At 42.4% G+C, this 18,614-nt stretch overlaps 1 protein-coding gene across 3 annotated transcripts in view; it reads left to right on the forward strand.

Moving 5' to 3' along the window:
• SRFBP1 (serum response factor binding protein 1) overlaps positions 1-18,614 on the forward strand; it is a 446,408-nt gene that overhangs the window by 357,294 nt on the left and 70,500 nt on the right. For all 3 annotated transcript variants that reach the window (XM_085632663.1, XM_085632662.1, XM_085632664.1), the window contains one exon: positions 2,645-3,785. In XM_085632663.1, the coding sequence (XP_085488789.1) occupies positions 2,645-3,785 (1,141 nt within the window). The remainder of the gene's footprint in view (positions 1-2,644; positions 3,786-18,614) is intronic.

An 18,614-nucleotide genomic window follows, 5' to 3' on the forward strand; every position in this document is an offset into this window, starting at 1 on the left:
CACTTTCCACAGGAAGACAAAGCCATTGATATTTTCAATTGATGTGACATCATCCGTATACAAACACATTTAAGAAACCACTGCCTCTAATGAAGAAAACTACGAGCCCCTACATAAAATACATATCAATGTTTTAAAACTCTTAGGTCTTCAATGTAGCCCAATGTCTTTCATCCCAGTTTTGGGGAAAAAACAAAGCAGGTTACATGAAGTACAATGTAAAAAAGCAGTGAGTTTTTAATCTGAGAGAAAGAAAAGACAGAAGATTTTAAGTCATAATTCGTTCAGGGATTAAAGTATAGAATGTTATGTTATAAGGAACTTATCAAGCGCTCGTTCACCAAACGGCTTCTTGGCGCTGAGGGAGACGTGAAGCAGCAATAGAGGAAAGAGACCTAGTTATCATATGCCTGGGAGAACAGCCATGTCTTCAGCTGTTTTCTGAACGGTGCATAGGAGGTGGCTGTCCTCCGCTCCATCGGGAGCGAGTTCCAAAACTGAGGAGCTAAAACTGCAAATCGAGAACCTCCATGTTTCTTGAGTTTAAAGGTGGGGGTGATTAGCAGAGTCAAATGAGAAGATCGTAAATTACGAGTGGGGACATAACGTAAGATCTTAGTCTGAATAAAAGCTGGGCTATTACCATGAAGAGCTTTAAAAATCGTGCATCCCACCTTGAAAAGGCCACGCATAGCCACAGGGAGCCAGTGAAGGCTTTTCATCAGGGGCTGGATACGGTGCCATTTAGGTTGATAGAAGATCAATCTGGCAGCCTGATTCTGGACTAGCTGGAGGCGTCTAAGTTGGTAAGCCGGTATGCCTACATAGAGAGAGTTGGAATAGTCCAGTCGGGAGATGACCAAGGCCAAGATCACTAAGGTCAGAGCTTCCTGAGACAGAAATCTGCTAATCTTCTTAATTCTTCGTAGTTGAAAAAACCCAGCAGAAACCACCGAGCTGATCTGAGCTTTCATTGATAGATCATTGCTTACCACTATACCCAAACTCTTGGCTGAGCTAGCCAGGAGGGGAGGGTTGCCTAAGGTAGAGGGCCAAAAGTTGGAGTTCCATGGGTTAGCAAGTCCACCAGTAAGGATCAGCTCAGTTTTATCGGGGTTGAGCTTCAGTTGATTTTCATTCATCCACTCACTTATGAAAATCATGGTGTCTTGGAAATGAGACACAGAAGATGGATGGAGATTAATGTCAAAGACTAATTGAAGGTCATCCGCTTAGTTATATGTCACGACTTTCCTTTCCCGAAGAGAGGAAATTAGAGGAAGGAGGTACAGATTAAAAAGAAGCGGGGAGAGGGAGGAGCCCTGGGGTACTCCGCAAGGTAGTTCCATCTTCTTTTAGGAGAAGTTAGCAAGACGTACCGATTGAAAACCGGTTACTAAGAAAAGAGGAGAGCCACTTTAGGGCCAGGTCCTGGATCCCGGCATTGCTGACACGGTCAATCAGGATGTTCTAATCAAGAGCTGCTGACAGATCCAGGAGAACCAGGGCCTGGGTGAGCCCTCTATCTACGCCCCCTCTATGGTCGTCCATAACTGTCAAGATGACTGATTCCGTGGAGTGGGAGGGTCGAAAACCGGCCTGGTGGCGGTCCAACACATGAAACTGTTCAACAAAAGTACTTAATTGGGTTGAGACATATGCCTCTAGAACCTTACCAAGGTAAGGTAAAAATGAGATTGGGCGGTAATTGCCAAGAATAGAGGGGTCCGCACCTGGCTTTTTCAGAATGGGAATGATTTCCGTACTTTTAAAGAGGTCAGGAACTATGCCCGACTCAAGTGATTTATTAAGAAGAGAGAGTGGAGGGTCTGGGCATTTGGAAAAGACTTCCTGAAGGATATGAGGAGGACAACAGTCCATCTGGGAGCCAGAGCCGACTCTTTTAAGTAAACCCAGAAAGGTCTCCAAAGGAATATCTGAGTCAGCTGAGGCGACAAACCACAGATATTGAGAACGTTTACGGGAGTAGCAAAGGTCGGAATACTAGCCTTAATGACAGTGATTTTCTCCATAAAATATGAATTGAGAGAATCACAAAGAAGTTGTGAAGGGATTGGTTTTGGTAAAATTCTGTCAGGTTTGGAAAGCTCATTGACTATTGAGAAGATTTCTTTAGATCTATTAGCTGAATTTAAGACTTTATTAGAGAAATAATCAGTTATGGTTGGAAGAATAGAGTTTTTGTGTTCTTTCAGCAGGTTGGTGTAGATGTTCTTATCAGCTATATGGTAGTGAAGTCTCCATCTGCGTTCTGCCTGTCTCAGTGCCAGCTTCTTAGTCTTAAGATCAGCAGAGTACCATCGCTGTGCCTCATGCGGTCTAATAGTTTTTGTAAGCTTAAGAGGGGCAACGCGATCACATGCGGACTCAAGCCCTAACTTGAAGTTTACAGCCTGTGTGTGAGTCGACTCTGAGACAGACGGAGCCGTAGGGGTTAAAAAAGAACAGAGATGGTCAATAGAGATAAGAGTCAGGAGACTGGTCAATATGTCGAATCCCCAGAGTTAAAAAGCATTAAGTTAAGTGCAGATTTAGAAGCTACACCATTTAAGTCTTCTTACAATTTGAAAATGTTTATCTTTCTATTCGTCAGTTACCTTTCTGTTTATTTTTATTTGTTTAGGTGCTGTGAAAGCTTTCAAAGAAGAACGACTCAATCCTGCTACAGCAGTTCATCCATCAGTAGATAGTGTTTCCGATAAAGATTTAAAACCGGTGCAAAGAGATGTAACAATCATAGAGCTGGTTGAAAAGAAAGCTGCCAACAGCACAAAACAAGATTCATTCCATGGCAGAGAAGGAAAAAAGACCAATACAAAAGAGCTATCCTTGAAAGCAGTAGAGAGAGAGACTGCAAGTATTGTGCCCTCTCAGATTAAAGAAACAAATACACAAGTTATTCCAAAAGAGAATATAATGAGCGTTTCAATGGACACTATGCCTATTGTTCCAAAACAAGATATGCCTACTTCTCCAAGACTAGATGCATCTTCTACTCAAAAACAAGATACCCCTTCTTCTCCAAAGCAAGATATGCCTGCTGCTCCAAAACGGGAAGCCCCTGCTGCTCTTAAACAGGACATGGCAACTGCCACAAAAGTGGGTATACCTGCATCTCAACCAAAGGGTTCATCTGCTTTAACTGTCTCTGATGTTCCAAAACAGGGCTTGCCTACTGACCTAAAAAACAATGTTTCTAAAGAAAATATATCTGTTATTGCAGAAATAGGAGATAGGTCAACAGACGGTGCATCTGTTGCCTCAATAGTGTGCATTTCTGGTGCCGCACAACACAGGAGGCATTGTACCTCTAAAGAGGATATATCAGTTAATCAAACTAAGAAGTTACCCTTTGCTCCAAAAGGGAAAAACGTAGAACTTCAAGTCAGTGAAGAGACAGGGAAAGGACTGGACTGTGGATCTTCTGATATTGAAGAGTCTGATAAAGAAGACCAAGAATACTTTGATGACAGCACTGAAGAAAGATTTCATAAGCAATCGTCCGGACCTGATGACAGTGATGGTGAGGATGACTTCTTTATTGGTAAAGTAAAACAAGCTAAGAAGAGGAAAGGGTGCAAGACTCCTGCTACAAAGAGCAAGGCTGAGGAACACACCAAAACATTAGAAAAGGAGCCGACAACTACACCAGGGACAGTTGTGACTTCTGGGGCAAGCAAGCCAAATAATAAAGCTCAAAAACTAGAGTCAGTTTTTTGCCACTCTTTGGTTGAATCAAAGCACAAATCCAAAATGATAAAAAGGTAAGCATGTTCCTTTATCCTAAATGTCAACGTGTCTTTAATAAATTAGTGTCATTTTATGATAGCATGTTTTTTATTTATCACTAAAGTATTGAATGAAAACGAGGTTAAGAATTTCTTATAGCCTGAGAATTAATCCATGTGATACTAATATGTTCTCACTAGTGCTACCTGCTTATCCTTCAAGCAAGATGAACAAATAGGTTGTTAACCAGTGTATTGTGAATGCTTTGAGCACTACATTTTGGTTTGCATCGATAATAATTATTTTCTTTAACAAATTGTACTCCTGTATCTGCACTGCATAGGAAAACTCAGGTTTTCATAAGAGTTGGATGACGATACAGTCATAAAAGCTAACCGTTTACTCGCGATGATGTTTTAATGCTCTAACGCCGAACCAATCCAGTTCTAAAGCGAGGTGTTACCAAAGTTGGCGGGTGAATGGGATTCATTGACTTGGTCATTCTAGCGTTGAACTCTTTACTTTTTTTAGATTTTTTTCAACCCCATTTGTACAACTATGAAACACTTACTTGGCTGAATGTTTCCAGGCTGATTTTAGTAGCAATTGTTTGCTTTTTCAAGGTATTATGCAATCCAATCACAGCAAGCTTTGGATTAGTCCAGTCTCTATATCTGAGATAAAACTATGTCCTTACTACTCTGTCATTTCCGGTGGAATTATATTTGGCAAATCTAAATAAATCTACAAACAGCACATGAGCAGACTTATCCAGTCCTTTAAGATTTAGGTGTGCCTTACAGATGTTCTAAAAATAATAAGTATCTTTGAATGGTGAAACGTTGCACAGTGTCCCTCTGTTCAAAGGCATGTATTGCAAGACAAAGATACTGTTTACATTTTCTTTAATCTGCCTAGTGAGTAGTGTATCAGCAGTGTAATTTCCCAGAAAGTTTTCTCACACGTCCTTCAAACATAGGTAATCCCACAATTCTGTAGGTTTACTAACCTCTGACTCTAGATGTCCATATGCTAGTATACTGCAAGATACCAATGTGTTGATACCTGTGTGCACCTGGACTTCTCATTAATAACGTTTGTCGTTTGGATGTCCTGCCCTGCCTCGTAACTGGATGTCTGTGATTTTTTTACATAATCTTTTTGATAGCATTTTACAAGTACTTTTTATTTGAGTCTTCAGGACTGATTTAGATCTTGGTGTGCAGGTTATTCCGTCACAACGGCGAGGATATCCCATCCGCCGAAATAGAACTCCCATTATACCCTATGGGATTTATATTTCAGCGGACGAGATATCCATCAATATTGTGACCGAGTAACCTGTCCGCCAAGATCTAAATAAGGCCCTTTGCTTTTATTTAGTAAAATTTGTGCTGGTGGGGATCAATTGTTTTTATGTCTCATTGGATCCTGCTGATCCAAATCCCTACTGAACCTAATCAAACCAACCTAACTGTCCCGAATTATTAGACTGAGGAGCCCCCAGCTAATCAGAGAGATAGAATCCATCTTAATATATATAATGATTTCAGAGCAGACTGTAGCAGTGTCAACACCCTCATTTAGCTGGCCCCATCAGTAAATGTCACACCATCTGCCGTGAAGTGCATTTAGTTTTTGTGCTTAGTGTTGGGTCAGTGGCACAGTCACTAAGTAGATCAAATCACTCCTGGCTGATAACTTACAGGAAATGGCTGTTTCTCTGTTTTTATTTCACAGAACTCTTGAGTCCCATCTGACCCTTGCCCCTACCATGCCTTAACCAAAGGACTCCTATCGATCAGCGATGCATTAACACCCATCCTTAATCCCTCCTTCGACCCAGCTACATTCTGGGATACCTGTTAAAAATGCCCCTTTCAAGCCAGGCTTTCCAACTACTGATCCATCCCACAAATCCCATGAATACGGTAAAAACAATCTTCTACATCACTCCTAAAGCACGGAACGACGTGCAGCTACTCATAAAAGCATCCTCCTCACTTCTTGAATTCTGCAAGAAGCTGGAGACCTGGGTTTTCAAGCATTCCAAAGAGTCCTTAGGTGTGCCTAGACTCACACCTGCTCAGCTCCAGGTGACCGCAGTCTAACTCAAGCCCAGCCACAGTACAGAAATAGCACTCCTCTCCGTCACAAATGACATCCGCATGATCCTTGACAGAAGAGACACAGTAGCCCCTCATTCTCTTGGACCTCTCTGCAGCATTTGACATGGTCTCAAACACCATCCTCATCAGGAGCCTGCACGAGATTGACATCAAAGGACCGTTTTTGCACTGAATTTGCTCCTTCTTATGGATAGAACACAAGCTGTCAGCCTGGCACCTTACTCCTCAGAAGCCCGCAATCTCGTCTGCATCGCATAGCCCCACCCTCTTCAATGTAAACATGATCCTTCTGTTCTTCTGCACACACAACATCCTCTCCTACTCCAACAGCATACAACTCATGTTAACCCTCTCGGACAAGAACCCAACACTAGAAACAAGCTGACCGAATGTATGACCAAAGTTGCTAATCGGATGAAAGCCAACCATCTCAAGCTCAACGCCGACAAGACAGAAGTAGTGATCTTCGCCAAGAATACCTCACCATGACACTACCTGGTGACCGGCCAACCTCAGATCCACACCCAGTACCCTTGAAAAGAACCTTGGAATAATCAACAGCAAACTAGACATGACCATGCAAGTTAACGCAAGGCAATAGAAAGAACGGTTATGGCCTATACTCGCTGCACTCTTTTTGTCCAATTATTGGAACAGTGCTCACTCTTCGGGCCAACCGCTACCAAAGCCCGATATTAACAAAGTTACACAATTCCAGAGGTAGAGGAGCACAGGAAACAATAGTGTCATCACAAGAGTCCCATACACTTAGATAGTAAGGCACATATCCCACAATACTATATAAAAATATCTTGTTAACATATGAGACAACACAATTATTTCTTTTTATAAAGACCAAAACACTTGATGTCCTTATTCCTTCTTCTTTCTATTTGTATATTCTTGATTCAGTATATAAAGGTAACATGAAATGTCCAAACAAACACAGCCTATGTGTTTCGTCCCAAACACCACAGGACTTCTTCAGGGCAATAATCGTGTATGAAATTGTCCAAAAAGCCTCTAGACAAGAGAATTCTACTCATGTGGGAGGGGGTGCGTTAATCCCTCAAGGGCGTGTTCTAGTTAGTACTCAGTGGACAAATATTCCCAGAAAAAGTCGTTTACAATGTAGCTACTGAGTCTTGTAACATCATATCTAAAACAAGTCAGTTGCGTAATTCATTCGAGTTTCAATTTCATTAAGTCAGCCTTTCCCGCATTCGTTTTCCCTGGAAGACTCTAAAAATTACAAGTTCAATGTTTTTCGGGTTTCATACAGTCTGTCCTCAAATTCAGGGGCCCTCAATGACGCAAGAGACAACCTCCTCAGGTGCCCACTGTCCCTATTCTCCCCAAAAGACGCTAGAAAATTTGTCCTTTAAATCCAGGCTTCTTCCGTGTTCCTTTCAAATTTTCCTGAGTCATTTCAGACGAATTGACCTTTCCTGCTCTGACCAGAGGTTAGTGGATGCCTTAATAGGTGCGCTTTGGCAAATTTGAAAGGGGGCCAGTGGACGCCTGAGGAGGTGGTCTCTTGTGTCATTGAGGGTCCCTGAATTTGAGGACCGACTGTAGGAAACCGGAAAAATATTGAACTTGTTATTTTTAGAGTCTTCCAGGAAGAACGATTGCTGGAAAGGCTGACTTAATGAAATTGAAACTAGAATGAATTGCGCAACTGACTTTTTTGGACAAGCTGTGACAAGACTCAGTGGCGCAAGTCTTCAGAACCCAAAAACTCGGCACCGAAAGAACAGCCTCCAACAGAAGAGCTTTTTAAACCGGACCCCACCCAAAAAACTCTTCTAAAAGATCCAAAGACTGGTCAACTCATTCTTAGTTCCAAGAAACCAGCACTGGACACGCCTACACCGGCTCCACCACCTAAAAAGAGAGATATTGCAACATCTCCTCTCAGGATCCCTTCTCCACCTCCTCCTCCTCCGCCTCCTCCCCCACCACACCACTCTCCTCCACCATCTCCTCCACCAGTGGACGATGATGATACCTCTGATCACACTGGCGATGTTGCAGATGATGAGCCACTAGGGGATCCTAGCCCACCTTCTACCCCAGACCCCTAGGATGATTATAACACACCAGACCTTCCCCTCCAGAGGGTACCATGGGTTTCAACCAGCTAGTCCACAGAGCTGCACAATACCACAGGGTCGACTTACACACAGACCCTGTGGAAGAAGATTTCTTAATTGATACTTTTGATATCTCACAAAAGTCCGCCTCCATGTACTACATACAGAAGCACACTTCCTACAGCTTTCGCAACTAGCGCAAAGCATATGGAGATGGGCTATTCCTCAGGACATTTTTCTCCTAGCCCAACATGTCCCGGGAGTCCAGAACAATATAGCCGATCTGTTAAGTCGTCAAACACAACAGATTCACAAGTTCTTCAACCGTTTTTCCACAAGTGGGGGCAACCAGAGATAGATCTCTTTGCCACACATGAAAACACCAAATGCCCAAGCTTCGCCACCAGATACCCACACCCATTGTCCAAAGGCAATGCAATATGGATGAATTGGTCAGGTAGATTTGCATACGCTTTTCTGCCTCTCCCACTCATTCCACTGGTCGTGCGCAAACTGCAGCAACATGCACTGACTCTCATCCTAGTTGCTCCAACATGGGCCAGACAACCGTGGTACACCACATTACTGGAACTATCTGTAGTCCCGCACCAAAAACTACATGTCTCCCCATGGCTCTTAACCCAGAACCGTGGAGAGATCAGACTCCAGGACCCAGCACAGCTCATCCTAGCGATCTGGCTCCTGAGGTCCTAGAATTTGGTTACTTTAACCTTCCCCCTGACTGTATGAATGTTATCAGAGAGGCTAGACACCCCACCACTAGAGCCTGCTATGCAGCCAAGTGGAAAAGATTTGTAATATATTGTCACAACAACAACATCAAGCCTTTAGATGTGTCTATTCAACACATCATAGGTTATCTACTGCATCTCCACAGGTGTAACTTAGCATACACATCTATTAGATTACACCTCGCTGCCATAGCAGCCTATTTACAAAAGAGACAACACCTGTCACTATTCAGAGTACCTGCCTTCAAAGCGTTTATGGAAGGCCTCAAAAGAATAATTCCTCCCCGAGTTCCACCATCACCCTTGTGGAATTTGAACATTGTTCTCACAAGACTAATGGGCCCTCCATTCGAACCTGTGCACAAATGCGAGCTACAATTTCTAACATGGAAAGTCACTTTCCTAGTGGCCATTACTTCCCTTAGAAGAGTCAGTGAGCTACAGGCACTCACTATCCAAGAACCATTTTTACAACTACATCATAACAAAGTGGTTCTCAGAACTAATCCAAAATTCCTTCCTAAAGTTATTTCTCCCTTCCATCTCAACCAGTCTGTAGAACTGCCAGTGTTTTTCTCGCAACCACAGACGGTTGCAGAAAGAGCTCTTCACACTCTCGGTATTAAAAGAGCACTGCTTTATTATATTGAAAGAACAAAACATTTTCGCAAGACCAAACAACTTTTCGTGTCATTCTCACCACCACATAAAGGCAACCCCATATCAAAGTCTGGGATAGCAAGGTGGATTGTCAAATGCATACAAATTTGCTATCACAAAGCAAAACGTACATTATCTGTTCCTCCTAAAGCCCACTCTACATGAAAGATAGGGGCTTCAATGGCATTTTTAGGGAACATTCCCCTAGATGACATCTGCAAAGCAGCTACATGGTCTACACCGCACACATTCATAAAGCACTATTGTGTAGATGTGCAATCTAAACAGCAAGCTAGTGTGGGCCAGGCTGTACTCAAACCACTATTTCAAACTACTACAACAGATACGGGTGGTCGCTGCTAGGGATGGGTACTGCTATACAATCTATGCATAGTGTGTGATCTGCAGCTCATATGCCTCGAACGGAAAATGCTACTTACCAGTATGCATCTGTTCTTGGCATGTAGTGCTGCAGATCCACACACCTCCCCGGGTTACCTTTATCTGTTCCAGTACTATCTTATTTAGATACAGCATACATAGGCATCTTATCTGTTTCTCACAAAACTGCATCATTTCCCTGCTGGCGAAAAACAATCTGAAGATAGAGCCGATGCCCATGCGCACTATCATCCAAAGGAGGAGTCACCTATCTTGTGACTTCCAAAGACTTTTCCAAGACAAAAACAAGTGCAAAAATCTGGGCCCAACACCAGATGGCGATCTATGCATAGTGTGTGGATCTGCAGCTCTACATGCCAAGAACAGATGCATACTGGTAAGTAGCATTTTCCATACAATTTGGGCCATACATTTGATGGCAGTGGAGAAACTTTCTGAGACATGGCTACAAATAAATAGAAAGAATTGTGTAGCTGGATTAGAACCAGCGGCTGAGCACAATTTGCAGGGTCCTTTGCGAGAGTGTAGCAGAGGTTTGGCACACTAGGCAAAGGTACTTCATAATTGTCTTGAAATGCAGTTTTCTTAAGTGGAAGCTAAGTGCAGAGATTGTATGAAGAAGTCACATATGGTTTGTCTCCGCTCCGGCCTTAGAAAAACTGAAACCTTTCTGTGGCTGAAATGAAGATTGTAATCTGGCTGATTTCTCTTGCTAAGCCTTTTGCAAATTTGTTTCGGCTAATCTTGTACTTCAGGTTACCCCTTTGAAGGATAGATCGAAAATGTTAATCCCACCAAATTAGAGGCCAGTGTCTTTCGCTCTTTAAACAAACGGTGAGGTGCGCAGTGTTTGAGGTTCTGTTCACAGTGTGCTTGAGTTAACAAAGATTTGGCAGTTTCTGCCTAGCTTGGTCAGATTAATCGTAAAGTTCTTCTGGTCATTATTTGGTAGCAAGATCTACCAGCTGAAATTATGCCATGGGGGTATTCCCTGTATATCGTTCTGATAGCCTTAGCAGTAGTTTTGCATCCTTTTGTCAAGGAACTCTAGGACTTTTGTCTCTGCAGTTACGTGGGAGGAAAAAGTCTTGCTGTCTATTGGAGTTATAATCAATGCAGTAAACTAAGCTGGGCATACCAAGAGATCAAGCTTGGAGTGTCCTTCAGCATTTGTAGTTCCAAAATGTATAAATAGTTTGCTTGTGAGTGTGATTTCTACCAGACCAGTGGAATCTTTTTCAGGACTTGGGACTCTGACCATAGCTGGCTTCACCAGGAGAGCTCAGGGTTTCACAATAGCATAGATGCTGTCATTTTCAGGTGGTAGTGTCACTGTCTCAGTGGAGACACTCTCAAGGGCATTGGCCAGCAGTTACTAGAACTTGAGAATAGGCAGTTGTAGTTGCTAGTATCTCCTCCTTCCCCTAAAGTGTACCCACTTGTGGGGCAGAGACTTGGAGTATGAATCGACTGAAGCCTCGCCTACCCCTGAAGGTTTTGATGTCGGACCTGAGAGAAGAGACTGGGTAGTTTTATTGAGGTTTTTGAAGATATAGAAGAAAGTTAGAGGCTTGTGAAAGAGTTGATGGGTCATATTGTCCAGAAGTTTCATCGTGGTAAACACTAGCTAAAGTACAGGTGCTGTGGTTTTCAGCTTTGCTCTTGAGGTATCCTAGATGAATCTAAACTGAAGAGGCATGTCGGTATACTGGGGACTAAAGCAGAGCTGGCCAAGTAAACTCAAGATCCCGTTGCTACTAATGGGAGGTCTTAGACCTACCCATCTTCCAGTGAGGGGTGGCCCATCTTTTCATTGGCTTCGGTTGTAAATGCTACCTTCCGATTGGTTTTAGGCGTGTTAGTCCCTCCTCATGACGCCCATGTCGTCATTTGTATCCTTCCATGGCTACTGGCCCCTTTACTCCAAACACTATTTTCTTTTCGTGACCCCCCCCCCCCCCCCGCACTCCCGTTCGTGCCCTCTCGTCCACCAGCACTCCCGTTTCCAATGCACTAGGTCTCACGTAAATGCAAGTCCTATTGCATTGCAAATGCTTGTTGTCCTCATATACACCGTAAAAGCCAATTCTCACAGTACCATATAAACAAGGGACTTTGTATGCTTGCCCGTTCTGCCCGTTTATGGTCAGAAAGAGTCTGGGTCAAACAGCCCAGTATGTTCTGCAGATAGCATCTAATCGTTGGACTATTCAAAGAAAACCCAAATTGCACACTTGTAATACCATTGCCATATGTCTCCTCTAATTTTAAGTTTATCTAATGGAGCCTCTTTTTGTACCTCCGCGAACTATTCATGCATTACTGGGAACTTCTTTCCCTTCCATTATTTTCAGATATATTTTCTATCTAAGCAGTGAAAATAGCACAATCGTTTCTTCTGTGTTTTAGTCAAGGCTACATTACCCTAAGCTGTCCAAAGAATGATTATAATTAGTACCCACCATAATTTCTGTCTCCGAGATCGTATGCATAATTTACCCACATCGGCCTAATATGAGAGGACAACAGCCTCAGATCATATGAACGTTATCCACAGCTTCCATCTCACATTTCGGTCATCTCACCAGACAGTCTGGATTGATGCTGTGAGCCTCTTTGAGGCCAGAAGAGCTTAGAAATTGCAAACTAATGTTGCCTGTTCACTGAAGCAGGACAACTTACATGCATAAAATCAAGAGATACATGTTATTTGATGTTGATTTGTATAGCTTACCTATCACTCAAGAGAGTATCCAGGTGCTTGGGCGGCTGTATAGTTGTGTTGTCACCAAGGTGCTTATACGAAGAGCCAGGTCTTCAGCTTCTTACGGAACTTGAAGTGAGGAGAAGGCTCTGATGTGTTGAGGGAGGTCGTTCCATATCTTGGGTGCAATGTACAAGAATGAGCGACCTCCTGTTTTACTTGGTATAAGTTAATTCCTTAAAGCTCTGGCAAGCTATCTCTCCACATTGCATCCGGCTTTCCCAATTTTCTCCTTCACGTCCTCAGGAGAAGATACCATATTCATGTCTCCTTATTTATCACTTCACTTCCTCTTATCCTCTTGGCTTTCAAAGAGGAGCAAACAGGCCTATTCTTGAATCATGACCTTTCAACCATTTAACTAATTGATATGATTTGAAATTGTATAATTATGTACCTACAATGTCTGCAGTTCCTTCCCAAGATAACATTTCTGCTGATTTTCACAAATCACCAATTCTGTTGATCTTTGCATACATCAATGGGGCACTGAGCTGCTCTTTCACATAATCTCGAGTACCCAAGTTGGCACAGAATGGTTGGTACATTCCAAAATAGGAATGCACAAGAAACATCTTAATTCCCTCATACCCCCAAATGAAGACCCCTGCATTAGGGGTAGCTTGTATCACCTTCAGTCTCTCATTTTTTAAAGAATAGTGTAGCTGGAATTTCGGCAAAGCCCATCCACCTTTCCTTAGTGATCCTGTTAATGCCCTCCATGCAATTCATGCAGTTATTTGCCCTTTAAAATCCCAACTTAGTCAGTCAGCACCTGCACCTTCAGCATCTCACCCTAAATGAAATGAAGGGGGATATCCTCGAAACTAAATCTGTATTTTGGGAGAATGGGCATTTTTCTTAACTTGATTGTTCTTGTAAGTGGGATGCCCTCCCATTTTATGAGTAGTGTTCTTACTTCATCAGTTATGCCTTTTAGATTGACTTGGGCTAGCTTTCCTATTTTAAATTCTATGGTTATTCCTAGATATCACATTTTCTCCATAACGCAGGGTGCTACTATAACTAGTATCCCATACTATTGTTTTGGATTTATTGGTATTTACCTTATAGCTGGAGACATTTGAGAGATCAGCTACCATTTCTTGTAATTTCTTCAAACTTAGACATGCTCGACCCTGGACTGTTTGTGAAAACTGGAAGATCATTAGCATATAATGGTACATTTCTCAGAAACTGCTTGAATTGGTAAGGAACTATTTCAGACGTTTCTCTGGTTTTACATTTCAAGGGTTTAATATCAAAATTAAACAACGGAGGGAAAATGGACAGGCCTGTCTTTCGTGTTTTGATATCCTCTTTAGATTGCCCTGATAATGCTTTAAACAAACCTTCTTAAAATCTCTCATAGAAACCCCCAACTTACCCAATCAAAAACCTATGTCTACCATATGGATGGAAACTAATAGTTCATTGGTCCCGCTAGATCAGTGGTAGCTATTGTGACTTGAGTTATATGCCCCAGGTATCTTCCTTTAATTAATCTTTTGAGATCTTTGGAAGAACACCAGTGTCTCTGAAACTGACTTTAAGGTCATCCCCTCTACCTCCTGCTCATCCAGCAGTGTTCTTTATAATGTCCACTGAAATGCTTGTCATGTGCCTTGGAAGCTGGAGATGTAACTCCAAAATTGAATGATCCGAAAGCTGGTTTGGGATATAACATACATTAATCACCAGGGTCCAGGTGTATGACCGTTTTTTGTGTTCGCAAACGGGAGATCTGCCCATTTGCTACCGCAAAAAAGCGTCCTGGCATGTACAAACACAACTTTGCAAGTCAAAATAGGGTTTGCGACTCTCGCTATTAGGAAAGGAAAGGGCGTCCCTTCCTAATAGCGAGTCCCAAAGCAATGTACTATTGTTTTGCAACCGCATTTGCGGCCGCAAAACACTTGCAGTTTACTACCTACTTCAAGCAGGTGAAAACCACTCGCAAACAGGAAGGGGTCCTCGGCGAACCCCTTCCCCTTTGCAAATGCGTGCGATAATATTTTTTAAGAGCAGGCATTGGTTCCAGGGACTACTGCCTAGCCTAAAAAATGAAACGGAAAAGTTAAATTTTTCTTTTTTAAATGCAGCCGGTTTTCCTTTAAGGAAAACGGGCTGCATTTAAAACAAATGCTTTATTTAAAAAGCAGTCACAGACATGGTGGTCTGCACAGCAGGCCACCATCCCTGAGCGTGCTAGCCATTCCCAATTGGGTCGCAAATTGCGCTTGCCTCGTGAATATTAATGAGGCATGCAATTTGCGACCCCATTGAGAATCGCAAACAGTGTCTGAGACACTGTTGTACATTCACTTTTCGAGTCGCATGTGGCCCCAGGCGTGTGTATATTACTACTTGTAATTTTTTTTTTTTTTTTAAACAGATAATTTCTTAAGTGTTGATGGGAGAAGTCGTACTTGTTCGATAGCCACAATCAGTGCATTCATCCCAGGTCCCTCTAATGTTATTAAATTAAATAAAATATTTAGCAGAAGGAATAAAATGTTGAAAAATAATCACAGTGGGTGGGACCTTTAAGAGTGAAAAACTGGAATGAAAACAAGGCTACACATAATATTTTTTTAAACAAAAAAAAGATTTGGGGCTATTGGGGCTTATGCCTGGCTGAGTAAAATGTATAACACTCATCCAAGCCTGCTCTCTTCCTCAAAACATACCTCAAACCGAAATCTGCACACACTGCATCTAATGCTGCCCTAGCTTTAGCCATCCTCAAATGACTTTCACTTATCCAGCCTCTCATCTAATATTACTATGAAGTCTCCTGCTATTGTATAAGGAAAAGGGAACTTGAGTTATGGTCGGCAACATTTGTTCCCAGCATGCTGCATCATCAATACGTGGTCCATAAAGTGAAATAGCTGAGTGAGACTACATTGCCAAAGCTAGAGAGACAGTCATCTATCTTCTGGTAGAATCTGTCCATGACCTATCAATCAAATATACTTGCCAACTTTAACTAAGATGGCAAGCCCACTTATAAGAGGATTCTGAGACCGGTAATAAAATAACTAACCCATCCTTTCTTCCACCTGGCAATTGCCTTCCTCTCAATCAAATGTGTTTCTTGAAGACATAATCTGGTGACTGTACTCCAACAATCTGTCCCTCCTCTTTCTACAGCTTGCCTATTTTACCTTTCATACCCAGATTTATTTTCTCATTCCCATAAATAACTCAAAATCAGCATAATGTGATTCCCTACCTTAGCCTGTTGTTTCATTGTTGGCCAACCTTCGATAGTATCCCCCCCCACCCGACCAAGGTTTCCATAATTCAGAGCTATGAGCCCACTCTCCTCCCCATGACCACTTGTTATAAAAGAAGTTGCATAATCTGCCCTTATAACAAACTAAAATGCATTGATTAGTGATGCCACTAAATTATAATGTAAAACATTCTGAGAGAAAAGGAAAAAGTTTCCCATTGAAACCAGCTTAACTAATACTAAACTCCACTGGCTGATATTTACTGTTATGCTAGTATTACTGCTCGATTCCCCTATTGTGTGTATTGGTTCTTCAACTACCCCTGGCAGGGAATTTTAACAGAGCTGTTGCACCCACGTCTTTAAAAGTTTCAAGTTTCTTCCCCAGATCCCACCCTCTATCCTTGTTTTTGCTAGAAAGATCATAATGAATAATAACGCGTATACCATCTACCTCCTATTATTTACTTCCAAGTCCTGCAGCCAGGGCTTTCTCCTTCAAGTGACTTTGTTAGCGTAAAACTCGGGTAGATATCATGTAACTTCCTGACAGAGTTTAATTTGATGGGGTCTCTTTGGACAATTTATATATCTCAAGCAATGTCCTCAAAGAGGGCGTCACTCAGCATAGAACTATGTAGTAGTTGAACTACAAAAGGGTTAAGGTCTTCCCCCATCAAAGTTCTCTGGGATACCACTTAAGTACATATTGTTTCATCTGGCTACGTTTTTTAATGCTTCCAGTTTTTCCATCGAAAGATGCCCATTGCACTTAAATTTACCAATGACTTAAGAATTAGCTTGAACCTTCTTTTCCATCCCATTGGCCACTAATTTCAACATACCAGTCCTAGAGGAGAGATCCTTTATGTTCTTATCAAAGCTTCTACAGGTAGCTTGTATCTCTGAAAATGTTTGGGTGTCTCAAACTTAACTAATATCGCCTGTCTCCTTGCTGCCATGCAGGTCCAACTAGAACCCCGAACAGTCAATAAACCTGAGCTCAATGCCCTGGTAGCTTTGGCACAGAGCAGACAGACTTAGCTTAGGACAATGTGTAAAGGTGTTATGGAATACCAAAGAGTAATAAAATGAAAGTGCCAAACAATAAAAATGTCAAACTGAAGTAGAAAAATTTAATAAACAAAATTACACCAAAATGACAAAAATCAAATAAGGGGAACCAGGGATTTTAACTTTTAAAGTTTAAAATAGCACCAAAAAGCACAAAGCGCCAGTGGTAGTCCACGGTTGTGGTCATCTGGGATGTAGGTGCAATTTGAGGTTTATAGCAATGGACCGCTGATCGAATACCCCTACTAAGTTCATCCTGGTCAAAGATTTCACCTTCTGACTTGGGACCTGATATAGATCTCGGTGGACAGGTTGCTCCATCACAATGATGACGGACATCCCGCCCGCTGAAATATAAATCCCATTCGATATAATGAGATTTATATTTGGGTGGATGGGATGTCCTTCACTGTTGTGACGTAGTAACCCGTCCGCCGAGATCTAAATCAAGCCCTTGGTCTTTTAAGTACCATTTCATCACTGGAGAACACTTCTGAAGCCCCTCAGGACCTTAGGGGGGTGCATAGAGACTTGCAGGGTGTGAGGCAAAGGACAACAGTCCAAAACCAGTTGCTACTGGTCAGCTGGTTACTTCCAGGAGAAAGCTTCTTGCAGCTCATTGTCCCCCTGTAGCCACCCGGGAGGTCAGTCAGCTTACCCTTGGGGCCCACTACTTTGCCCCGAGTACAAGAGGGCGCAGGTCCAGAAATTGTTCTGAAATGGGTGACTGTAGATGCCACATTTATGCCTGGAACGAGCTAGTGGGTTGGTGACTCCTAGCTCCTCCATGCCTAATCGAATAAAGGTTCCTGGGGCCAATCCTATTAGCTTTGGACTTTTTTAAGATTTCAAAAATCTTTTGCCACACTTAACTTGGATTCTAATGGCTGGGAGTGTGTATCAGGAGTATTCTTCGGTAATCCTATTGTACTCCCTCCTCTAACAAACTCCAGTTTGGAGCTGGTAATGCACCCTCCGCAAACCCAGAGGCAAAAGTCTGGTAGGACAAAAGCAGGGTTCTTCAGCAACCAGGCAGTAAATACACAAGAGTTGCCTTGGCATGCTGTTCTCTTCCTTTTAAGCGTGCCAAAGTGTTATATATGAAATCTAGAAGACCTGTCAATCAGAATTTCGTACTACAGTACCAGAAAGAATGCCCCCCCCCCCCCACCCCATCCTGAATATTCTGTGTTTTTTAGGTTCATCTCTGCCCATTCAGGTCATCCTATTGTTTGTTCCTGGGAGGCACATCACAAATATTTCACACCTATTGAAGACTAATCACTAGCTGGGAGAATTTTGAAAGCCAATATAAATTGGCCTCCAGGAAATTTGGGCTGGGAAAAGGTAACTTTCTAAAAGGGATTTTTCATTAATATATTTTTTTTTAAATCCAGCTTTACCATTGAATTGGATTATCTGATAGAGACTTCTAGCCACAGATTCTTTACCTTTAAATTTCCTCAGGCGTCAGACTGAATCTGGATGATTTTTCATTAGCAGTACCTCAGCGCTGCTAGGTGGTGGTCTTGGCTCCACGTGGCGTTGGCAGCGGTAGCCACACCAGAAATGATGTCCACGACACCTATATAGGCGCCACCCTGGTGTGGTTACATCAGTTCTTTTCTTTCCGTGCCAGTCAGCTGATCAGAGAGATGAGCTACGTTTTGTCAAATTTGTTTGAGCTTTTTTCCTCCTGGTGTGTCGAGGATGTCATCGATGAAAACTGGTTTCAATCCCTGTGTT

This window comes from Triturus cristatus, chromosome 2_1 (genome assembly GCF_964204655.1).
Source record: "Triturus cristatus chromosome 2_1, aTriCri1.1, whole genome shotgun sequence".
NCBI lineage: Eukaryota > Metazoa > Chordata > Amphibia > Caudata > Salamandridae > Triturus > Triturus cristatus.